Source organism: Microtus pennsylvanicus, chromosome 14, assembly GCF_037038515.1.
Source record: "Microtus pennsylvanicus isolate mMicPen1 chromosome 14, mMicPen1.hap1, whole genome shotgun sequence".
Taxonomy (NCBI): Eukaryota; Metazoa; Chordata; class Mammalia; order Rodentia; family Cricetidae; genus Microtus; species Microtus pennsylvanicus.
This window is the reverse complement of record NC_134592.1, coordinates 19,012,557-19,035,678: the sequence shown is the minus strand read 5'-3', so window position 1 is coordinate 19,035,678 and position 23,122 is coordinate 19,012,557. Positions and strand designations below refer to the sequence as shown.

The following is a 23,122-nucleotide window of genomic DNA, read 5'->3' as shown; positions in this document are numbered from 1 at the left end:
TTGTAGCAGTTGCCAAGATTGAGTAGAATGATGGAAAAAAAAACAACCCCATGGTGGTAAAAGGAATCAGACTTAGGAGGGAGCCAGGCTGTGGGCAGAGGCACAAGAATCTGCAGAACTGTGATGGGCAGCAGAGATTTTGAATCCAGTAGTCCCACCCTGCTTGCTTCTAACTGACCTGGTAGCTCTAAACAGGGAGGACAAAGCTGTCCCAGTGAAGAAGGAAGAAAGGGAGAGGGAGAGAGGGAGGAAGGGATAGTGGCCAGATTGCCATGGCTGCTGGTTAGAGATGACGTCTAGAGAACTGCTAACGGGGTAAGAAACAAGAGTCAGAAGGCGTCTCTGGAAGAGAAGAGGTTTCGTTTGGATCTAGCTATGGAGGATAGTACTTGACCAGTGAAACTTTTTGTCCAGAAGGCTTTCTATTGACTCTGAGAAGAGGAGAAGAGATACAGAGACTAGTAAATCGGAGAGCTTAAACGTTACTCCATGCTTGCCCTGCCACGTGAGATACAGCGCTAGCAGCAGCATCTAAGAGAGTGATTTGAACTTCACTCAAGGTACTTCTGCTAGTGATCCAGTCTTTCAGAGTGGAAAACAAGTCGAGAGGTATTCTAATGGAGACCTCTGTATTAGACCAACACTGGAAAATGGCCCAAATGCGATTCTGAGCTCTGTATAGGCTGAAGATTATATTTTATAAACTATACATCTAGTTATTTCAAGACAGATCTAATCAGAAATGTAATGTGTTTCCAAATAAATGAGTATAGTTTTGCTCTTAGTCATCTGGAAGGTTTTTATTAAAATTAAACTGAGGCATTAGGAATTTGCATGTAGACATGACTGAAAGCTGCCTGTGGTATTTAAACGTTTCAGACTAGCAAGAAGTTTCAAGAAGCCTTATATGTAGTAACAGTTTCTATTTTTGTTTCTGTAGATTCAATTATCACCAGGTAATGATGTAAAAAGGACCAAGGCTGACCTCATTCATATTTTCATGTTGTTTACAACTTGAAAAGAAATGAGACTTATGCTTGCTCTTTGCCACTGAGACAAAAAGAAAAAAAAAACCTACCAAAAACAACTTAAAAGAGAAAGGTTTGATTTGCCTCCTGATTATTATAGGGGCCTCTGTGGTTGGTGGCTGTTGGTTTGGAGCCTGTGGTGAGACAGAAGGGCATGGTGGCAGGGTTCAGAGAGAGTGAAAGGACAGGAAAGGCCCTACAAAGGCAGGCCCCAGGCCTCCCATTTCTTCCAGCTAGACCTGTGCCCCACCCCTAATAGTCCTGCTATGAGGGAATCAGCAGAGAAATCTATTGCTGAGATTGGTACCCTTGTCATCTCTCAATAGTGCCACCAACTGGAGACTGTCATCTATACATGAGCATTGGAGATTCCATCACCAAACCCTAAAAGCCTCACAGGGACAACTTAATATATTGTGCCTAGAATTTCATTTTACAGGCAGACTGTCAAGTATCTCTACCAGGTTTTTTGCTTTTTGTTTTAGTTTTAGTTTTTGTTTTGAGACAGAGTTTCTCTGTATAACAGCTCTGTCTATCCTGGAACTTGCTTTGTAGACGAGACAGGCCGTGAATTCAGAGATCTGCCTGCCTCTGCATTCCAAGTGCTGGGATTAAAGGTGTGCGCCATCACTGCCTGACTCTCTGCCAGTTTTTTTTATGATGTTCAAATCATATCAGAAAGATGATTTTCTTGGTTGATTTGTCCTAATAATCAGAAATTATTTCTCACATGGCTTAACCTGTTGGCCTTGAATTACTTATCAAAAGGAACAGAATAATTAAAGCATATTTTCTCAGCTAATTGAGTTTTTATTTCATAAATGAAATTAGATTAACCTTAAGCTGGCAGGTCTGTGCCTCAAGGGTATGCTTTAGACATCTCAGGAGTGAGTGACTTGGGTGACCCCTGCCAGGTTGACTGTGCTCAGTGAAGGGCCCCCATCCAGCACAGAAAAGCGTTGATGGGTTTTAAGAAAGGAAAGGAAAAAAAGAAGAGGCCATCAAGTTGGGAAGGTTGTGGGGCCTGGGATGAGTTGGTCAAGAAAGTGAATACGATCAAAATGCATTGTGTGGGATGATCAAAGAATTGATAATGCAGTGTGTGGGATGATCAAAGAATTGATCATTCATTGTGTAGAATTATCAAAGAATTGATAGGAACTGCAAAAGAGATGTTCAGGCAAGTAAATTAGCATGGTGATTACTCATTTAGGTTGGGAAAAACTGTTCTTCTTTATAAAATGTCCTAAGCATCTTTTTAGCATTATTGATTCTATAGACCTTGTAATATAAATATAGTCACTTGCATAAGTGCCTGGTTGGTTTTTAAGCTGGATGACTGCAGTTATTCAGTTGAACATAACACATAAAACAAACTTGTAGTTTTTTCATATTTAAGGGAAAATTAGAGATTCCTGTGTATATTTGATCATGTTTCTTTTATTTTAATATGCAGAGGACTTTAGAACTGTAAAACATATTTGGCTTATTTCCAAAAAATAATTTTTTTTGAGCCAAAGCCCCATCTGCTGTTTTCATTAAAATCCCAAGAATTGCTCACATTGCCAGGAGTAGTGTTTTTTTTTTTCCTAAGTACTCTGATGTGTAATCCAGCAGTAACATGTGATTTTCAAGGTCATTTTTTGTTAGGACAGAAGAAAAATCAGGAAGATTAATTTTTCTGAAACACTGATGAAATTTTAAATCGAATAATGATTTAAGTATGTGCTCTAGTTTGGTTTCTGTTGCTGTGGTAACCACTATGACCAAATGCAATGTGGGGAGGAAAGGGTTTATTTTATCTTAAACTACTTTTTATTCTAAGAGGGAGGAATCAGGACACAGTAACAGTAAGATTAAAGTGAAACCAAACTCGTACACTTATTGTACACCGCCTAGGATTCACTCATGATCTGGGCTCCGATGGTCTTGGGAGCAGGCTGACTCTCGTCCGTGATCTTGACATCTCCAACATGCCGGGGTTTCCACTGCAATTGAGGCTGCGCCTTCACCAGTGGCCCCTACTGACTTTATTCAAGGAGACTCCAACCCTGCCACACAGTAGCAGCCCTCAGATACTCTCCATGACTCCCTTATGCTTTTAAAGTGTGTACCATGTGTGAGACTCCTACACATTGCCAAGCGTGGCTGCCAGCTTGAGCTGCAACCCTTGCCCTCCGTGGACCACAGCTTCTGTGTCTGACCCTGAGGAAGTATTTCCCAGAAGAGTTCACCTCAGGGATGCTCTTCTCTTATTAATCGCAACTGATTTTTCAGTCCCAGATAATCCCAATAAAACTAATTTTTCAGTTCCCTAGATTTTTTTTAAAATCCAAATGCATCACACAAACAGCCCAATAGAATATTTGAACTGACTCTCAAACTTCTCTCTAAAATTTCATGAGCCAGGCCTTCATTATCTGTGTTTCCGTCAGCATTATCTTCCAGCCTCCTGCAGAATAGCCCAATAAGTGCTGAGAACTCAGTGGTTTTTCTGACCCAGAGTTCCAAAAGCTTTCACAATCCTACCCAGAAGACTATCCAAGGCATAAAATCCACTTGGTCAGATCCATCACCGCAGCACCCCATGTTCCTGGTTCCAACTTCCTAGTTAGAGTCTTATTGCTGTGATTAATACCAAAGACAAAAGCAACTTGGGGAGAAAGATTTACTATGGCATGTCCCAGTCTGTCTTTGAGGGGGAAGCCAAGGTGGGAACAGATGCAGAGGCCTTGGGGGAGTGCTGCTTTCCAAGTTTCTCTCAAAGGCCTGCTCAGCCTGCTTTCTTATACAGCCCAGGACCACTGCCCAAGGGTGGCACCACCCACAGTGCTTTGAACCTTCCCACATCAATCATCACACAAGAAAATGCCTCGCTGACTTGCCTGCAGGCCAGTTTGATGGGACAAGTTTTCAAGTGATGTTCCCTCATCTTAGTTTGTATCAAGTTCACAAAAACTAAGCAGCAATGTATGTTTTATTTCAGATCTCTAAAAGATCGTTTTTTTTGTGTGTGTGTATGTGTGTGTATGATTTGTGTATATATGTAAATGAATGCATGATGTGTATGTGTGTATGTATGAGATATCTGTGTGTGTGTGTGTGTGTGTGTGTGTGTGTGTGTGTGTATATGTGTATGTGTGAGCATGTGAATGCCACAGCACATGTGTGGATATCAGAGGACCATGTGTTTAAGACAGGGTCTCTTGTTTGCCACTGCTTATAACAGGTTAGCTTCCTAAGAACTTGTAGTTCTTTCCTGCCTCTTAGCTCCACCGTCCAGTGCAGAGATTGCAGATATGCATTACATGCGTGCTGAGGACCTGAACACCAGGCCTCTCTCATGCTTGCACAGCATGCATTTTACCCACTGAGCAGTCTCCAGTCTCTACAGATCTTTTAATATCAAATTTTCATATCATTGCTTCCATTTCTTAAGACTTAAGTATTAAAAAGCATAGAGAGTGAAAAATAGATGTTCCTACTGGACTTTTGATGTAGTTATCTATTTACTCAGGGCAGGGAGAATCATGGATTCACTTCCCTTGCTTTGATTATCTCAGCAAAGAAAATTTACATCATCTTAACATTTAAGAGGTTAATAGGGAGCTAGATATCAAGCATAACAGATTGGACTATGAAATAGTGCTAACAACTCAAAGCTAGTTAAAATATGTTCATGGATGTTTAATAACTGATTATGTAAATGATGCCTAAAAATATAAAAATTTGACTTTTAAAAACTTGATGTAATATGAGTATGGTGGTATATGCCTATAATTCCAGCACTCAGGCTAAACCAGGGGGTCTAGAGTTCAAGGACATCCTGCTTATATTGTGAGACCCTGTCAGAGAAAGAGGTTGGGGGTTAGGTGAGAGAGGAGGGACGATTGGTTGAGAAGGATTTAAGTTAGACTCCAAGTCATGGTCCAGAAGCTTTATTGGTTCCTCATTATCAGAATAAAAACCCCTAACCTTACCGTGACACACATGCTCTCTGGCTGGTCTCTCAGTCCAGACGGTTTCACCAGCATTCCAACAATCACAGCTACTGGGTGTTTCTAAACACGCTGTGAACAGGTTTGCCTGACCTCAGAGCCGAAGCCTTCATCACTGTTATTGTAATCATCATTATTTTGAGACAGACTTACGTATTACAGTTTGACCTTGAACTTGCTGTGCAGTCAAGGAGGAACTTCTGAGTGCTGGGATTACAAGCATACACTACAATCTCGGCTGTTCTTTCTTCCTTTCTTTCAACCATTTTCTATAAAACCCATTTTCTTCTACCACACACTTGTCACCTAATCACATACTGCTGTGTGTTTTGCTGTTTAATCCACTGGTTGATGGTGTGTTCAGGAATGGTAGGATCCATGTTGTGAGCTTGTTTCCCACTCAGCCTGATAGTGGGTGTATAATCTAAGAGGGCTTTAATAAAAAGACCAAGTGGGCAAAGTTCTGTACGTGTGGGGACTTTGCAGACGTCCTGCAGCCTCATTGTTTCCCTCACAGCCAGACTCCTGGTATAGTGAGCTCCAGTCCCTCCCCAGATTTCTGCTATTTTTCCTGTAGACTGTAGAATCAGGTCTATGCCACCACTTCCAGACTCGCGTTCCTCTCAGATTGTGCAAAGGACACTGAGCATCATCGTCCTTGGCTTTTATTCTGGGGAAAAAAAAGGCAGAAAGGTCAAGTTTGTCAGTAAAGCAATTTCATGTGTTTGGCAAGAAAGTTAAGTATGTACATCTTCATGATGCCCTTCTCAGGCTCCGACTAAGCTGATGATGCTTTCAGCCTAGAGCTTTAATTACTTTTCCATCCTCTGTTCTCGTCAGCCAGTTCTCCCTACTAGATCACAAAGCAGTGATTTGGAATCCAGAGAAATTGATCTTAGCTCGAATCAAGCAACATTTCCTGAATACCCAATTATGTATAAAAACCTAAAAGTCTAGAAAATGCAAGAGTAGACAAGGTTGAAATGCTTGTATTCTGGGGAACAGGGACTAACACATGTTCAGATAATCATACTATTTGTCAAATATGGAATGTGTAGAAGACCAGAAACCTAAAGGGAAAACTGTAAGAAAGACAAGAGGATGCCTGGGGGTTGGAAGCTGAGAAGGACTTCCTGGATGTTGTCCCGGATTGTCCTGAAGTAGAGTGCAGAGTACATTAACAAAACACACCTAGCTTCTTACCAAAGCTGTGTGAGATTTCTAACTTTTTATCTAAAATTTTAAATTTATTTTAAAACAATCTTCTCATTTTACATATCAGTCAATCCCAGTTCCCACTCTCTTTCTTCTTCCCGCTCCCCCCACCTTCCTCCTACCCACTCCTCAGAGAGTCAACGAAGTCTAGCACATCACTTTGAGGCAGAACCAAGGTCCTCTTCACTATATCTAGGCTGAACAAGGTATCCAAAAGGCCAGTTCAAGCACTGTGTTATTTTACCGAATGTTTTTTTCAATGCTTTTTAGGCAGCTTGGATTTTGAAAGCACGAGCGCTGACTGAAATGGTGTACATAGATGAAATTGATGTGGATCATGAAGGGATTGCAGAGATGATTCTGGATGAAAATGCCATTGCCCAAGTCCCACGTAAGTACTTACTGAGTTGAGTTAAAGGAAGGATATGGTATAGAAGAGGAACATGTGTGTATTCTGAATTTTATATAAACACATATATAATGGGATTGCCTTGGAGTCCAAGTCAGGGTCATAATATAAATAAATGGTATTGGAGGAATATCATAATATATGTTGGTTTGTTGGTAATTTATTGGTTGTTAAGATCTTATTTTCCTCATTGACTTGCTAACACATGTAAATTCTGGACACAATCTTTTATTTGTAGACATTTGTGTGAAAAATAATTAACCTTTGAGTCCAGAGCCATTGACTTAAACTCTGCTAATAGGGTGACCTGTTAGCTTAATTCCTTGAGCCTCTGTTAACTGGGTTAGTACTAAGCTTACCTTACAGACCGAATGATAGCACAAATCAGTGACAGGGGCTCAGCTGTCAGAACACAGTTCGAGAATGGAGTCATGTTAGAATTCTGAGTGCTTGTGAGAAAACTCCAAGAAAACAAGAGTCTTATGACCCCAGTTTCTTCAAAACACACAATTGTTCTTGGAATGGGTTTTCATGTTGCTCCCATGTGTAATGGATAGGAATAAGTCTACTTCAGCTGCCGTTGTTCATATCCCTCTGTGAAAAAACATGTTTTTGCCACATGGGGCTTGTCCTTGTGGTTGAACATCTTGCTCATGTGATTTGTCTTAACCTCAGAGTGTACACTGTGTGATGCTCTGAATAAAGCTGGCTATTGCTTGAGACTTTAGTCTGCCTCGGTTTTAGGCCCCGCTCTACCAGGTTCTTGCTGCCGACCAGAACAGTATTCGTGCCCTGATGATGAGCCTCAAACTCCTTTCCTCAAAGCATTTCCTGCCATACCCTCTTCTTCCCAGGCCAGGATAAGTCTGAAAATTAAGTTGCTAAGTGGATCTAAAAATTCATAAGTAATTGATAAGTTGATAACCATCCTATCTTGTAGGCCCTGGCACATCTTTGAAGCTCCCTGGAACTAACCAGGCAGGAGGACCAAGTCAAGCTATCAGGTCTGTATTTTAGTTCATCCCTCTGTCTCTAAATCCTGACCAGACTTTCCTTAATTGATCTTGTTTGTATTATAACAGCTGTCAATCTCCACAGGCCAATCACTCAAGCTGGAAGACCCATTACGGGTTTCCTTAGGCCTAGCACACAGAGTGGAAGGCCCGGTACAATGGAGCAGGCCATAAGAACACCCAGAACTGCCTACACAGCACGACCTATCACTAGCTCATCTGGAAGGTTCGTCAGACTAGGGACGGTAGGTTCTGTCAGCTCTCCCAGGACCTTGTATTACTCAAGTAACTTTATGTTCCACTAGTATTTCAGTGGAGAATTAAACAGAAATTCTGAAGGTAATTCTTGTTGTTCTATAATTTCTATAATTTACTATAATATTTATGTAGAAGAAACTCTATTTATGTTTCAAGAGAAAGTTTTTAATTTCTTCTTCTTGTCTTTTACTCTCACAGGCTTCCATGCTTACAAGTCCTGATGGACCATTTATAAATTTATCTAGACTGAATTTAACAAAATATTCCCAGAAACCTAAGTTGGCAAAGGTATGTGCTTCCAAAGCTTCTAAGTTATGCAGTAATGATAGAAGTATGATGACATGGTTTTGTAGGAAATGGAGAATTTAGTTAGTCTAACATATGAAAATTCTCTTTGTCTTGAATTAGGTACAATTGATCAGAAATAAGTACATATGTAATTATTATAGGAAGTCCCTCCCCTGGTTAACAACAATAATTTGCAACAAAGAAAGCAGAGAGGCAGAGTCACCTTTGCAGAGTGAAGCTTGAGGTTGTCTGGATGTGTTTGTTTTTCAGCTTGGACTGTTCTCAGAAAAATAATGTTCAACTCTTGTATTATGATTTAAGGATGTTCAAAGGGATGAAATATATATGCTTAATTAGTAGTTAACTAGGCCTCTCAGTATTAAAAACAAAATTTATTGTGAGTTGCAGAATTTCAAAATGGATTATTATGACAAATGGCAGTCACCTTTATTACTTACCAATTTCTAGCACTTTAGAGTATCCTGCACTTTGAGTCAACTAAGTTTTGAGTTTTCGTATAACAATAACAAGTGTTTTATTAAAATAAAACTGAGTATATTTGACATTTTGTCTTTTCCAGGCTTTATTTGAATATATTTTTCACCATGAAAATGATATTAAGATGGTAAGTGATGAATTCCTGTTATTTTCTTTCCTAGGAATTTTTCAGGCTTTCGAGCTTTAGATTTTGAAATATTCTATTTATTTCCTTAAAAGGGGGGAATCATTAAAAATGCAAGGAACTGAAAGTTTCAGTTTCAGTGAGGACATTTGTATAAATATAGACATGATAAGACTTATTCCTGGTTCATAGATTATGTAGCTGTCGTTAAAGGGCAAGATAACTGAAAATGTTTTCTTTATGCTAATAGTACCACTGGTCCATTGTTTTTGTAGACCACAGATTATCAGAAGTTTACTAGCATGCGTTTCTGCTGCCTTCTGCCTCCTCTCCCATGCAGATTTCAAACACACAAAAGCAGAAATAATAACACAAGGAGCCCACGTTACTCCTATCTAGCTTTAGCTAGAGTCACTTTTCATGCTAGCTTCTCACTAATGAATTTTGAGGTTATATGCATCTGATTTTCCAAATTTGCCTCAATTTATATAAGCCGATATGTAAATGAGGAGAAGTCTCACGAAATTGTTTAAGTCAAATGAAGTCAATTCTATAATCTCAGATAACAATTTCCCCAATTTCTTATGAGTCCAGGAAAAACACTATGTTCACATGTTGAGTGTTCAGGAAAATACTTTCCTCAGTTATGTTTCCTATGTGTCAGCCACAATTCAGTGTATAGGGCAAGCTAATGAAAATATGATACCACACCTGCTTCTTTGAGCTATCCATTCTAACGTAGAAACTAAAATTGACATAAACTGGCCCTGGGAGTGGAGGTGTACACCTGCGGTCACAGCACGCAAGAGGCCGCATCCGGAGAATCCTGAGTTAAGAGTAGTCGGAGCTACAGAGTAAGACCTGTGTGAAAAACAAACAAATGAGAGTTGATTGCTAGACTGAGGAGAGCCAAGGGAAGACAGGCAGTGATGGATGCTGGCAAACATCCACCGAGTGAGCAGGGTTTCCTGGAAATGCGGCAAAAGAGCTGTAAAGAAATTGGAAATCTCGAAAGAGACCGGAACAATCGCTGAATAAGACTTATCTTCAAAAACAAGGGCACTGAAGAGACAGTATAAAGAAATGACTGAACTTGATGATGGGCTTCATGTTGAGGACATCAAGGGAAGGGACACCAGTCAGAGCTGCCACCTAGGGTGCTGTGAGGGTGATTGATAGCTTTACTGACAGACCTGGGATTGACTCACCAGTTTATAATGAAGCTGCGTAATTGACTCAAAGAGTTTTGTGTTTGATGTGACTCTGGGAATCTGTATCTCTGTGTGGAGATACAATTGCATGCCCTAAGGAGTAGGGTACAGGTATACATCTAAGAACCTAGGCCAGATACAGAGAATGTGGGACTCACCTGTGATGAAGAAGTCAAGTGTGTGGTCACATAGGGAGCAGCGGAGTCTAAGGTTAGCGCACCAAGAAACCATATGCGTTTCTGTAAACAGAACCCAGTGGTTTCACTTGCTATACAGCTCCTAGAGCCTTTTAGTGGAATGATATGTAATGCTCCCCAAATCCAATCCATTTCACAAATGAGCAAATCTCTAATTATTAAATTGTCACAAATCTGTTTTTAGAAGGTTTTTTTTCTCTTTTGTTTTCTGAAACAGGATCTCACTACGTAGCCCACACTGACCTCAGACTCTCGCTCCTGCCTCTGACCACCAAGTGCTCGGATTACAGGTGTGCGCCATCACATCTGACTTTATACTCTTGGGTTTTTGAAGAATAATTCATTTGCTGAGGGAATATCTGCTCTTTTCATCCAATGTCATTCTGAGTGACACAGCATGCCAGCCACCATTTCAGTCCTGAGATCAAGGACGGAGAGGGAGGCCGGCCGACCCAAGTCTTCGCTCTTTATATTTATATCTGCAAATCATATTCTCATTGACCTAGAAATAGAAATACAAAAAGGGCTTCTCTTTCTTAATTACCTGTGTAACTTAGTAGCAATGGTGTGTGGGTCTATGCTACACTTCCAAGATGAGAATCCCCAGGGGAGGTGGTGACTGCTGTTGTTAAGAACTCCACAGGCGATGCTAGTGTTCATGATGACTGGGAACTACTGCTCTAGGACGTATGTTGGAATTACAGAAACACTAGGAAACATGTATTCAGATGTGAGAAATAGAGTCGAGCATTTGAAAGCTTAAATTCCATGTAACAACCTCACCAGGGAAGGAAGTTCATCAAAAGAAATTAGCAAATTAGTAGAAAGAAAGCATCACAAAATGACCTTTAAATATATCCCAGGAACAAGAAAATGATGCCAGATCTTATTGGGAGCCAGAGTCTCCTTTTATAAATTTTGTAAGATTATGTTCATGAATAATGACTTAATATATTCGAAACAAGTGGTGCTGAGCAGAATGTAAAACTTTTTGTGGTAGAACTCTTTGAATCACTAGATGAACTGGGGGAGCTTGTTTGGGGACATTCTTCTGTGCATTGGGTTAACGAGTTACTAAAATATAAACTACTTTAAACTAGGGCTGGGGGATGGCTGACAAGGAATATAAAACAAAGGACTTTAAAATGTTGAGGGACAGTGTCATAAATTATTACAAATTATAGATAATGCTGTACTTCCAGTTCTCAACAATTGTTAGGAAAAATAGCTTTATTTGCAATGATCACTATAGTGTTAGATATGGTAGAAAAATGCTTGGAAAGCAACACAAATGCTCAGTGCTGGAAGATAAATAAGATGTTATAATGAGCAGCCGAATGGACTTTCATGCAGCCAGTAAAATAATAGTTACCAAAATTATAAAAATTGCAAATATTTATTTACTATTGTTAAGTCAAAAAGTATCCATTCAGGATGCTAAACAGAATTATAACTAAATACAGGTACACATATACCGAAGACAGATACGTGGATTATTTCTTGAGAATAGGTTTAAGATCTTCACTCCATGTGTGCTTGTTGAATACCCACAATGCATCAACCAAGCAGGTTGGCCTCGTGGCACTAGTGGAGATGAAGTATCATTTTATATTCTTTTTTCAAACTTTTTGTCTGTTTCCTGAATTAATAGCAATTTTTGCTATTATAGATTAAGTACTTCAATAAATTTACATGCTCATAATTGGGCCCCTGTATTTTTTTCATGTGCTAGTCACTCCAGTGTGGAACACTCAGGGAGGTAGCTCTTTTTGTTTTTACTTAGTGAAAACTACAAACTTTCCTTTCCTGTTTGCATTTGTGATATGACAGGTTTATTCCTTAAGCAAATAATTGCTGCAGCCCTTGCCTTGCTGCTGTGAAGGACTGGAGGAACTGGGGACATATGCCTGTGCCTGCTTCCTGCCCTCACCAGCTCGCACACTTGCATGCACATCCTTGCTCACGGTGCTCCTTGGACCAGACTCTTCCATTAAAATGTCATTTTAGATTTTATCACAAATGTTATTTCCCAAAAAGGATTTAGATAATGAGCACAAACCGGACATTTTTTAACCTTTTATATATTTTTAACGTCAGCTGTAAAAAGAAAAAAAATAAGGATTTTTTTTTAGCATGCTAATGAAATCAGAGCTGCTTTCATATGCATTATCTTCAAATTTGTTGTTGTGACAAAACACCATGACCAAGGCAGGTAGAGAAGGAAGAGTTTATGTCGGCTTAGGGTTCTAGAGGGTCAGAGTCCATAGAGAAGGAAGAGATTATGTCGGCTTAGGGTTCCAGAGGGTTAGAGTCCGTAGTGCTGACTGGAGGTCGTAGGCAGTTATGGTAGTTGGATACGATGCCGAGAGCTCACTTCTTGAACTGCAAGCACAAAGCAGAGAGAACAACTGGAAATGACTCTCACAGCTGGCCTCTAGTGACATGCAACAAGGCCACGCCTTCTAAACCTCCTCAAACAGTGCCACCAACTGTGGACCAAATGTTCAGTATAGGAACCTATAGGAACAGTCTTATTCAAACTCCCACAAGAGGGTTTTCCCTTGGGGGAGCGTAGGGGCCTTCAGAAGTCATTACAAGAATTCTTGTCTAATTTAGCCCAAGTTCTCATGTAATTAAGAATTGCTAAGATGTAACTTTTTCCTGCCATTTTTATTGTCTCAGCAATTTATATTTTCCTTAATTGGATTAATGGGAACATCTGGTTCCTCCATGGGAAGATTTGATTCAGGACTGTATCTGAAGGCAAACTCGGCCACCAATCATAAACACTGAATCTAGCCTTAGGAAGTCAGGGTATATGAGCATTCAAATGGAAGATTTAAAAAAAAAAAGTAGAAGGTTTGGTCTGTTTATATTAAACATGACAGGGAATGTGAACTGCTTGCTAGGAATGGTCTTAATAAAGGTTGAGTCAGAGATAATGCGCAAAGATATTTGCAGTGCATGTCTGAATGTAGCCTTCTGAAAACACACGTTTCCCAGTGTTTCCAGAGATAATGCCACTGGAAGTCATACTTCTCACTTATTTTTTTTTGTCTTGACTTTTATTTCTGGCTAGAGGGGAAAAAGGAAAATAAGCACATGAAAGTATAATCATATGTGGCTTGTTTTTCATTTCCATAGCATTCAAGTAAAGATGTTGATTTTTTAGGTCCATTAGAGGCTCAGCATGGTGACACCATTCCTGGATAAGTAGTTTGCATATTCAGAGGTCTCCCCTGGAGCAAGTGAGATAGAGAACACATGGAAAAGTAATTAATTTTGCAATAGTAGGTTGAGGGGACTTTTCTGGCATTAATTTCAGAAGAGAGCTGATATTAAAGAGGACAGTAATAGGGGATGCACTTTGAGATAATAGAACTGAAACATCCAAGTGTTCCTTTAATGGAACTGTTGGCTCTCATGATTATATTAACACTGATTCCAGAATAAAGCAGTCTCTCTATTGGGAAGACAAATAAGTATTAAAACTCAAAATTCTCATTTAACTGATAATTCCAGTTCTACTCAGTGAATCTTTATAGAACTTTTAGATTTCCGTGAACTTCAAATTTGTGTTAAAACTTACTCCTTTTCTTTTCTTTCTTTCTTTCTTTCTTTTTTTTTTTTTTTTTTTTTTTGGATTTTCAAGACAGGGTTTCTCCATAACTTTTTGGTTCCTGTCCTGGAACTAGCTTTTGTAGACCAGGCTGGCCTCGAACTCACAGAGATCCACCTGCCTCTGCCTCCCGAGTGCTGGGATTAAAGGCGTGCGCCACCACCGCCCGGCTTCCCTTTCTCCTCTGTCAAAAGGTTTTCCACTTCCTCTCTCTAAAAATCCCAATTCTTAATTGGTTGTGTCTGGTCTGACCATGTAAAAAACACTGGAAGGAAAAAGCTCCAGAAGATATGGGATTGTGGCAGAGAGGTGATTGTGGCTAAGGACATATGCTCTTGTCAAGGACCAGAGTTTAGTTCCTGTTTCCAGCACCCACATCTGGAAGTGCACAACCACCTGTAACTCCAAGTCTGGTGTCTCTGTTCTCTGCAGGCGCTTGCACTCAGACACACATGCACGCACACACAGAAATCCTTTTTAAAAGGTGTCAGATAAGCAGTTAAATATGGAGGACAACGTTGATTACTAGAAGGTAAAGTGACATCAGGGCCTTGAGTTCTGATCATTGAAGGCAGCAGGAACCCAAGTACTGACTTCTTAGCCTCTTCTGTGCCATCCCACGCTCCAAAAGCCCCTTTCTTTCTTGTTCTGAAGTCATGTATGTTCCTTAACATGGAGGTTACAGGTACCTGGTACCACACCCAGCTTTTCCTGGGGACTGGGACCTGAGCTCATGTCTCATGCCTGCACAGCAAGCACTTTGCCTGCTGAAGCCCTGGCCCCAGGCCCCATAGCAAGCCGGTGCCTCACTTGTCCTCTGCTGTAGCTAGTGATTATGATTAACCCCAGGGTTGGTCAGGCAGATGAGGCAAATACCCTGTTCCTGAGCAATGGCCCCCACTCTTCCAAACTCCTCTTCTGTCTTCTTAGTTCGTCCTTCTCTTTCTCTACAGCTGTATTTGAAGTGGGGACTGCCGCTGGACCCACCTTACATACAGAAAGCTTGCCATCACTGAGTTTTGAGGCGTTTTGAATCTTTAGAGAGTAGCTACAAAGTGGGAAGAGTAAAATCCTAGTGTTTTAAATTCAGTTTTGTGCCTTGTATATTAAAATTATATTCTGATTTATTGTACATCTGCTTCCCTTCGACCAATGTCTCCAACTTCTGTGATGCTAGCCCTCTGGCCTGGAACTGATTATTTAGGGGGAATTTGTGGGGCCATCTGGAAACTTGGGCAACTGGAATTTCTATCTAATTTCTAATACATGTTTTGATTGATGCTAATTATGTGGTTTATTTAATTATTTATCCTCCTGCCTGCTTTCCATTAGAAAAGCATTTTGTAATTGGAAATGAATTGTTTTCAAAGGCTTTGGACTTGGCATCCCTTTCCACAGAGCATTCTCAGTACAAGGACTGGTGGTGGAAAGTACAGATCGGAAAATGCTACTACAGGTAAAACCTTCCCCATCTGTGAAAGCTTTAAAAGTGGAAATATTTTTATGTCATCCAATATGATGGTGAAAAAATAACCAAGTTTCCTCATGAAGCAGTGGCAACTTGGGCTTATTTGAGCAAACGTTTTCTGAACCGTCACATGACAGCGGTAAGGACATGTGCCCTGAGAACCTGTCACACAAGGAAGCTGAGGCCAGAGCTCAGTTGTCATTTTCCACCATGAGCTGGTTAGCGACAGACCTGGGACTAGAACCCAGAGTGTTCACTTCAGTCTGTCCTCCTGGCTTCAGGTCCTCACACAAATGCCTCACATCTGTAGAGTGCCCTGCAGAGCTCGCTTAAGACTCACAGCATCTGGAGTCAGCTGCTCAGTTGACGAAGATTGAGCCTGGCCAATGTGAAGCAAGTTGTTGAAATTCATAGAGCTAAGAAGTGATACAGCAAGAATTTCAGTTTCATTTACTGGTTCACATTCTTTTATTAACGCTTTATTTATTTAGTTCAGACAGAATGTGACCATGCAGCCCAGACTGGCTCTCATTTTCCTCCTGCCTCAATTCCTGGAAAGTCAGCATCAGCAGTCTGCCACACTCTGCTCCTGTTTCCATAACCGTTATGGTTTTTATAGGACCAGAATATTTCTTAAACGTGCTTAATGTTTAGATACATTCAAAAGAAAACAAACTGAGAGGTCAGTAGAGGCATTACTAATTCTAGTGCAATCTGATGCTTGCTGCTGATATTCAGAAAATTTAGAACCTTTGGGGAAAACGGAAAGGAAAAAAGTCATATTTTCTAGACCAGCGCTCTGTGAGGAAAAGAAGAAGTGGGCAGAAAACGTTCTTGTGCTGTTGTGGAAATTAAAGAGACTTTCCCTTTAGACACCTCGCATACAGCTCTGAATCATTTTTCCCCACTAATAAATTGAAACATGTTTTGTATGAGAGATAATGTGAGATCATTATGTTAAAATTTTATGAGTTTAATTCTTAAAGACAGTTTTAACATCTTGAGCTTCTATACAAAACCTCGAGATGTGGTTGATAATTAAAGGAAAGCATAACTCAGACACTTGCTACTGCCCATAGGTGATGCCATTTATATGGTGAGTCTCCTTTCAAATGAGTGCATTCTATCATGTTACATCATCCTGTCCTTCAGAGCATCTTTACTATGCATTCATAGTTCCCTCGTTCACAGTCATCCACTTAGCCAAACATTAATGAGCAACCTCTCTCAGATGGGACCACAAAGATTTATTAGATGTTACTTTCAGATGCTGAGACAGACAACAAATAATTATTATGATGATTCCTATTATTATGGAAGCAAGGGCATGACACACTGGGAACCCAGAGAAAGAGCTTGTGATGTCAACTGTTGAGGTCAGAATTGCTTTACTAGAGGATGTGGCCTGAAGCTGACTTCAGCCTTTGTTCCTGGCCACTACATCCTACTGACCTTACCTCTGCACTCTCGATTTCCTCTCCTACTGCCCAGCCCCACTGCAGTGCCCTAATTCTGGACATTTCGTTTTCACTTACTGCAGTGGTTCTCAACCCTCCTAACACTGTGCCCCTTTGATACAGTCCTTCTGGTTGTGGTGACCCCAACCATCAAATATTTTCATTGCTACTTCATAACCATAATTTTGTTCCTGTTACGAATCACAATGTAAATATCTGATGTGCAGAATATGTGTGTGGTGTGTGACCCCTGTGAAAGGGTCATTTGACCTCCAAAGGGGTCGTGACCCACAGGTTGAAAAGCACTTCCTTCCTGCGTCTGGTGAGGGGATCCGCACAGACAGCTGCTGTTGGGCTTCTTGATGACTCCATTTGACCGTTGGTGCAGTCTAGTGCTGTGGTCCCTGTCTGTCTGCTTTCTCGTGTCTCTCACTGTTTGCGTTGTCATGTCCTTTTCAGTTAAGCGAATTCCCCAGCCTGTCCCTACATGCTATCCACTTTCCTTTCTGTGTACATATATCATATTGCTTCCCCCTCCCCCCCAGAAATGCATGCCAGCACACACCCAACAGTTGAGTCCTCATCCACTATTCTCTTGATTTACTCACTCTTCTGCAAGTAATTTTCCTCTTGGCCATCTAAGTCAGTGAACACATTTAGCCCTTTTCTGTCACGACGTTAAGGGCATGCTTGCTATCCTCTTCATTTTAGCATCTCTTTAACATCGTGAAATGTGGTACGGTGATGCTTCACAGCTGTTTGAGGTTCATTTGCAGGGAAACGGTTGGCAGCTGTAGGGCACTGTCTCTCTGGACTCTCTGACATTGGCCCAAGTTTATGAACCTGACTGATGTGTCATTTATTTATTTATTTATTTATTTTGATGTATCTAAATGTGTTTCTTGAAAGTGTGTCTGTGTGTGTGTGTGTGTGTGTATGGAGGAAATAGAGAGAGAGAGAGGATGTGTGTATATGTGGAAGCCAGAGGTCCTCTTCTGGTGTCGTTCCTTAGGTGCCTTACACCTTTTTCTCACATGTTTTCTTGGTCTGAGGTTGGCCAGTTGGGCCAGGCTGATTGTCCAGTAAGGTCCAGTGATCTCCCCCGTTTGTCTCTGCCTCCCCAGCATTGGAATTACATGTGCATGTCACTAGGCCCAGATCGTAAATAGTTTGGGGGATTGAACTCTGGTCCCCATGCTCTATTTCAAGTACTTTATCAACTGAGCAATTTCCCCATTCCTTAGATATCTTTGAATATGCCGTACTCTGTTCTTTTGTTCAATAATTCGTGTTTATTATTTCTATTTCTCAGAACTTTGGGTTCTTTGATAATATTTTATACATAGTCTGTGAAGAGGAAGGGACCTCTGCCTCCTTACATGCCCTCTAACTTTACACTAATCTGTTGAAGTCACCTTACATCACTTTAATCCCATCTTCCAGCCGCTGCTAGTATATCAGCTACACCAATGCTTGAAGTCTAGATCATGAAAAAATGACCAAAGCTATTCTTTCCAGCTGCATGTGAGATTAGCCCCATGGATCATATTGTAAATAATTTTCAGTTTATTTTACAGAAAAAATACATCTAAGTAGCTCATAGATTGAGAAGAGTGAATAGTTATCAGAAAGCAGAACAGGTCTACTCAGGACAAGCTGAATGAAAGTCGTATGTGCTTTGGTGAATGTCCTGGTAGGACCCGTGCTTCCTGGGCCACAGGGGTGGACATTGACATCAAAACAGTCACTTAGGCAAAGATCAAGTTTCAGATTCACGGGCAGAGGAAAGGAAGATCTGTAGAAAAGGGATGCTATAGCTGTAGGATGCAACTGACAATTGTTGCTTTCATTAAGATAGTATAGGGATAACTAAAGGGGACAGGGCTTGTCTGAGGGAAGGAGATGTTTTCAAAGAAGCGCTGTCCTTTAGCTCTTCAGCGAAGTGGCAGCTCCGCAGTTATCCAGGTCACTTGCCATATGTGCAGCTGATTATAAGCTCTCGCAGTGGTGACCTGATGTGACCCCGTTAGAGACAGCTTGTGGTCCCGCTGCAACACGTTTGTAGTCTTTACACCATCCGAGGCTTAGCTATCATGACTCTGGGAGACAGGTGGCTTCTTGCTAGCTTTTGTTAGCATACCCGTTACTGTCTGTGTGCCCAGCATCACCTGCTTTGGTATATGCTTGCTCTAGGGTGAGATGTGTCTGTTCATATCCTCAGGGTTTGAAAAACAATGATGTAGCGTTGATTTTCCAAAGGCATGTCTGATTTTTTAAATGGCTGTTTCTAGGTTAGGAATGTACCGTGAAGCAGAGAAGCAGTTTAAGTCAGCCCTGAAGCAGCAGGAAATGGTAGACACATTTCTCTATCTGGCAAAAGTAAGTAAATATTCTTAACTTGAGTGAAAACTGTCTACTTAGGGTGCTGGCCACTGAATGGGGTAAAGTTGCCAGTTCCTTCTGGAATATTTGGCAAGTTAATATGTTCAGACTTATTTTTTATAGCAAGCAAAAAATAGCATATGGAGGGTACCCACGGCACAAGGAGTTGATGGCTGCGGAAAAAAAAGAAAATCCCTTTGACAGATTGTTTTTTAGGACAGAAGGAAACACCACAGACTCACCACCCTGTAGGTAACAAAAAGGTATTTTCTGCAGTCTATTTTGTCGCAAACCTGAGCAGGTTGTATAAAACAAGCCCCTTTGTTTTCGAAACAAGATTTCACTGTATAGTCCAGATAGACTTTGAACTCACCATCCTCCTGCCTCAGCTTCTTGGGTAGCTGAGATCCCAGGCCTTTGCTAGCAAACCCTGCTCTAAGAACAGGGACTGTTTCGTAGATTGCTTTATAGAACATAAGTTACTCAGCTCTGAGCACGATTCAGCATAGGATATTGTAGCAGGCTTGTTAGCAAAGACAGTTTAATTTAATCCATAAAGTAACCCTACAGGGAAGGTTTTATACCTTGCTTTGTGCTGCTAAGGAAAATGAGACTGCAGGAGGTCAGATTTTCAGCATCACTGAGCTGAGAGCAGCAAGCTCAAGTCCACTGTGCTGTATGATGTGACTGTAGCTCCAGTACCTGGGCCACCTAGAATTTTCAGTGCAGATTGAACATTCCTAATCCGGAGTGCTCCCAAATCTGAAGTGTACTGAATGCCACCATATGATTGCCACAAGTGGAAACACTGGTGCGATCAAATTATTGTGTAAAACTGCCTTACATGTACATGGAAAAATACCAGTGAAACGGCTGGAGATGGCTCAGCAATTAAAGCATTTGTTGCTCCTCCAGAGGATCCAGCTCCATTGCCAGCACCCACATCGTGGCTCACAACCATCTGAACTCCAGTTCCAAGAGATCTGACACCGTCTTCTGGCCTGCAAGGGTTCTAGGCACACAAATGGTGCACAAACATACATGCAGACAAAACACCCATACACAAAGTAAAAATGAAAACATTTTTTAAAAAATCAATGAATTTCACGTTTAGACTTGTGTTCTGCAATACCCCCAGAATACCCCAAAATCAGAAATTGAGAATACTTCTGTGGTAAAACATTTCCGAGAAGGGAAGCTCTACTTATATTGGGATAAAGTCATCGCCTGAGCCTCATCAAGGCCTCTTTGAATGAAAACACTTGATGAAGTGGTAGGTATTGCATTATTGTGGTCCAGCTGTTGAAAAGTTTCCAAGTTAAAAAGTGTGCTGTGCTCAGGAAAAGAGCAGGAAAGGTGGGGAAAGGGCTGTGAGCTGCTGTCTTCTAGACGAAACACAGACGTTGCAATCATGATCTCATAGCAGTTAGAATTGCTTGCGTGAGCCTAAGCCTAAAATCAGTCAGTCACAGCTGAACAAAGGACTTGTAAGACCACATTCCATCCCGCTGAACTTTTGGCTACCGGTATTTCCTAGGTGAAGGACAGTCATTGTCTTCGTTGTGTATCCACCGGTGAGCCCTCCAGGCTCCCGTGGGTAGCTTGAAACCCATAGTCATGCACGTTACCCTGGTTGAAATTAGTGAGTCAAGACACAAACCAAAGAGATGTGACTATCAGAGAAAGACTCATAGGGAGTGGAGGGTTGGTGTGGGCAGCAGGAAGATGCTCCCCTGGCCCTTTCCCGTTTATGTATTACCGAGTCTTTGTGACAAGAATATCCCCGCAGTAAACATTTCTTGGGGTGATGAATTTTATGTACAATATGCAGATATACTGTAAAGTCATTATTAGAATCTAATTATGTCTATGAAAATTCATTAATTTCTGGGAGAAAATTTGTTTTTAAACAATAATTAAAACTTATTATATAAAAGTTATTATTTTAAAAACCAGTAAAGTAATCTTATTGAAATAAATCTTGCTTAAAGTAATCTTATTGAAATATATCTTGCTTTTAGGTTTATATCATATTGGACCAACCCGTGACTGCTTTAAATCTATTCAAACAAGGCTTAGATAAATTTCCAGGCGAGGTGACCCTGCTTTGTGGAATTGCCAGGATCTATGAGGTAAGGTTCACGTTATTTTTAAGGCTGGTGTAAAATTGAGGTTGTGTGCTACTTTAAAAAGCTCATAGGGCCCTTGGGGTCCTAGTAGGGAGCAGTTTATAAAATTAAGATCGTTGGCTGTGATTCAGCAGTATAAGGAGAGATTTTGCTGTGTGTGTTTAATTCAGCTAGATTTTTATAATGAAGTATTTTAAACACCCAAAGGTCAATGATACAAGACAGGAATTTAACTTATTTTTCCTGCATGGGTAGCCTGTTATCTCAGCACACTTAATCCTTTCCCAAGATCTGTAACACCAACTATGTGGGGGTTTTGTTTGTTTGCTTGCTTTCCCCATTTTTGGTAGACATGCCTGAGCCTTCTATCTGTTTCATTGGTCTGTTTGCCCAGCGTCTTACCAAGCTCATTCTAGCTACATTTCTGTAGTTTTCTAATGGTAGCTGGTAGGTTTGCCTTCACAGTTTGGACTCTTATTTTTATACAGTTTTAGATTCATGTTTTCAGATTCAGCAGAAAAGTTTCATTAACTTCTCTTTCTGCTAATTATTATAGCATTACAATAATCCCAAGGCTAGATTAGGTAATCCTACCCCCTGGTTTTTCTCTTTTACAATTGAAAATTTATCTCTCTGCTCTTCCATACTGATTTTAAGACTGGTGCCTTGAGAGACATATTTCTTTTTAGCCTTGCAGGCATAATGACTTAGATTGACAGGGTGGGTAAGTAGGCTGCCTTATGACATAACTCTGTAGTTGCTTCATTCATTTTTGTGCTCCAGTGAATGTTTTGTGATCATTCCCAGAAAGGTTGTCGGGGGAGTCACCAAGCCATGCTAAAATTCAGTCCTTTCGTTAATACTCCCAAAACACAGCATAAAACATCCAGCAAGGAGCATTGTGTTAGTGGAAAAAGACACAAAACAAATTCAAAAGTAAAGGGGAAAGGCTCCCGGGGAAAGTTCAGAGGAAGCAAGGGATAAGCTTCCAAAAGATCTCGGCTAGTGCAGTGTTAATTGACACTACCAACATCTACTTATCCCACCTAGGGAACGGGTAACAGACAAAAGTGCAGACACCACCGAAGTCCACATCAGGGGACCAGTGATTTTGGGGCGGGGGGGTGTTACTTACAGGAGTATAGATGAAGGGTTACTTACAAGAACAGAAATAACTCATAGGCATCACCAAAACCCATCCCAGCCTGGGTGACAACTCACAAAAGCTGGAAACCCGGAGCATGCTTCCAGCTCACAGGTTGGAGACTTGTCTGTTTCAGGCAGTGCAAGTGGTCTGTGCTTTTCCATGTAGGTCTGCTGATCTTTGCTTCTCTTAGGCAGCTGAACTGGTTGGTGCCTGCTTCCCCCAGGGGGGTTGGCTGGTTCATCTTGTCTGAGCCTCTCCTAGGCAGCTCAGCTTTTCTGACTGCTTCTCTTGACAGTGGATATATGCTTGGGGAAAGGGGAACCCAGTGCATCCAGTCAGTTTCAGGGACTTCCTGAGGCATTTGAGTTGTTCACTTTTTGAGCTTAATAGCGTCCCTGCAGGATGGAATGTTTCAGCTCTGTTCAGAAGAACACCCTTGTAATGCGCGTCTCTGCAGGGTAGTCACAACATGGAGTCACAAGGAGCACACTTAATTCTTCCAGCAACAAGTTGTGACAACTCCTGCAGAGTGTTGTCTGCCAGGGGTCTCATTAGAGACTGTGTGTGGACACCATGTGCCTATCATGTACCAGAGCTAGCATGTAATAGCACAAACCACATGGTACCAATAGTGTCGCATTAGCAAGGCTCCTGTCATCTGGGAAAAGTTTGTATGAGAGC

General features: G+C 41.0%; 1 protein-coding gene across 1 annotated transcript in view; it reads left to right on the top strand.

Moving 5' to 3' along the window:
* Ttc8 (tetratricopeptide repeat domain 8) overlaps positions 1–23,122 on the top strand; it is a 51,617-nt gene that overhangs the window by 13,836 nt on the left and 14,659 nt on the right. The window contains exons 2-9 of the mRNA XM_075947945.1: positions 6,512–6,632; positions 7,591–7,654; positions 7,749–7,908; positions 8,120–8,209; positions 8,790–8,834; positions 15,229–15,314; positions 19,075–19,162; positions 21,187–21,297. Of these exons, the coding sequence (XP_075804060.1) occupies positions 6,512–6,632; positions 7,591–7,654; positions 7,749–7,908; positions 8,120–8,209; positions 8,790–8,834; positions 15,229–15,314; positions 19,075–19,162; positions 21,187–21,297 (765 nt within the window). The remainder of the gene's footprint in view (positions 1–6,511; positions 6,633–7,590; positions 7,655–7,748; positions 7,909–8,119; positions 8,210–8,789; positions 8,835–15,228; positions 15,315–19,074; positions 19,163–21,186; positions 21,298–23,122) is intronic.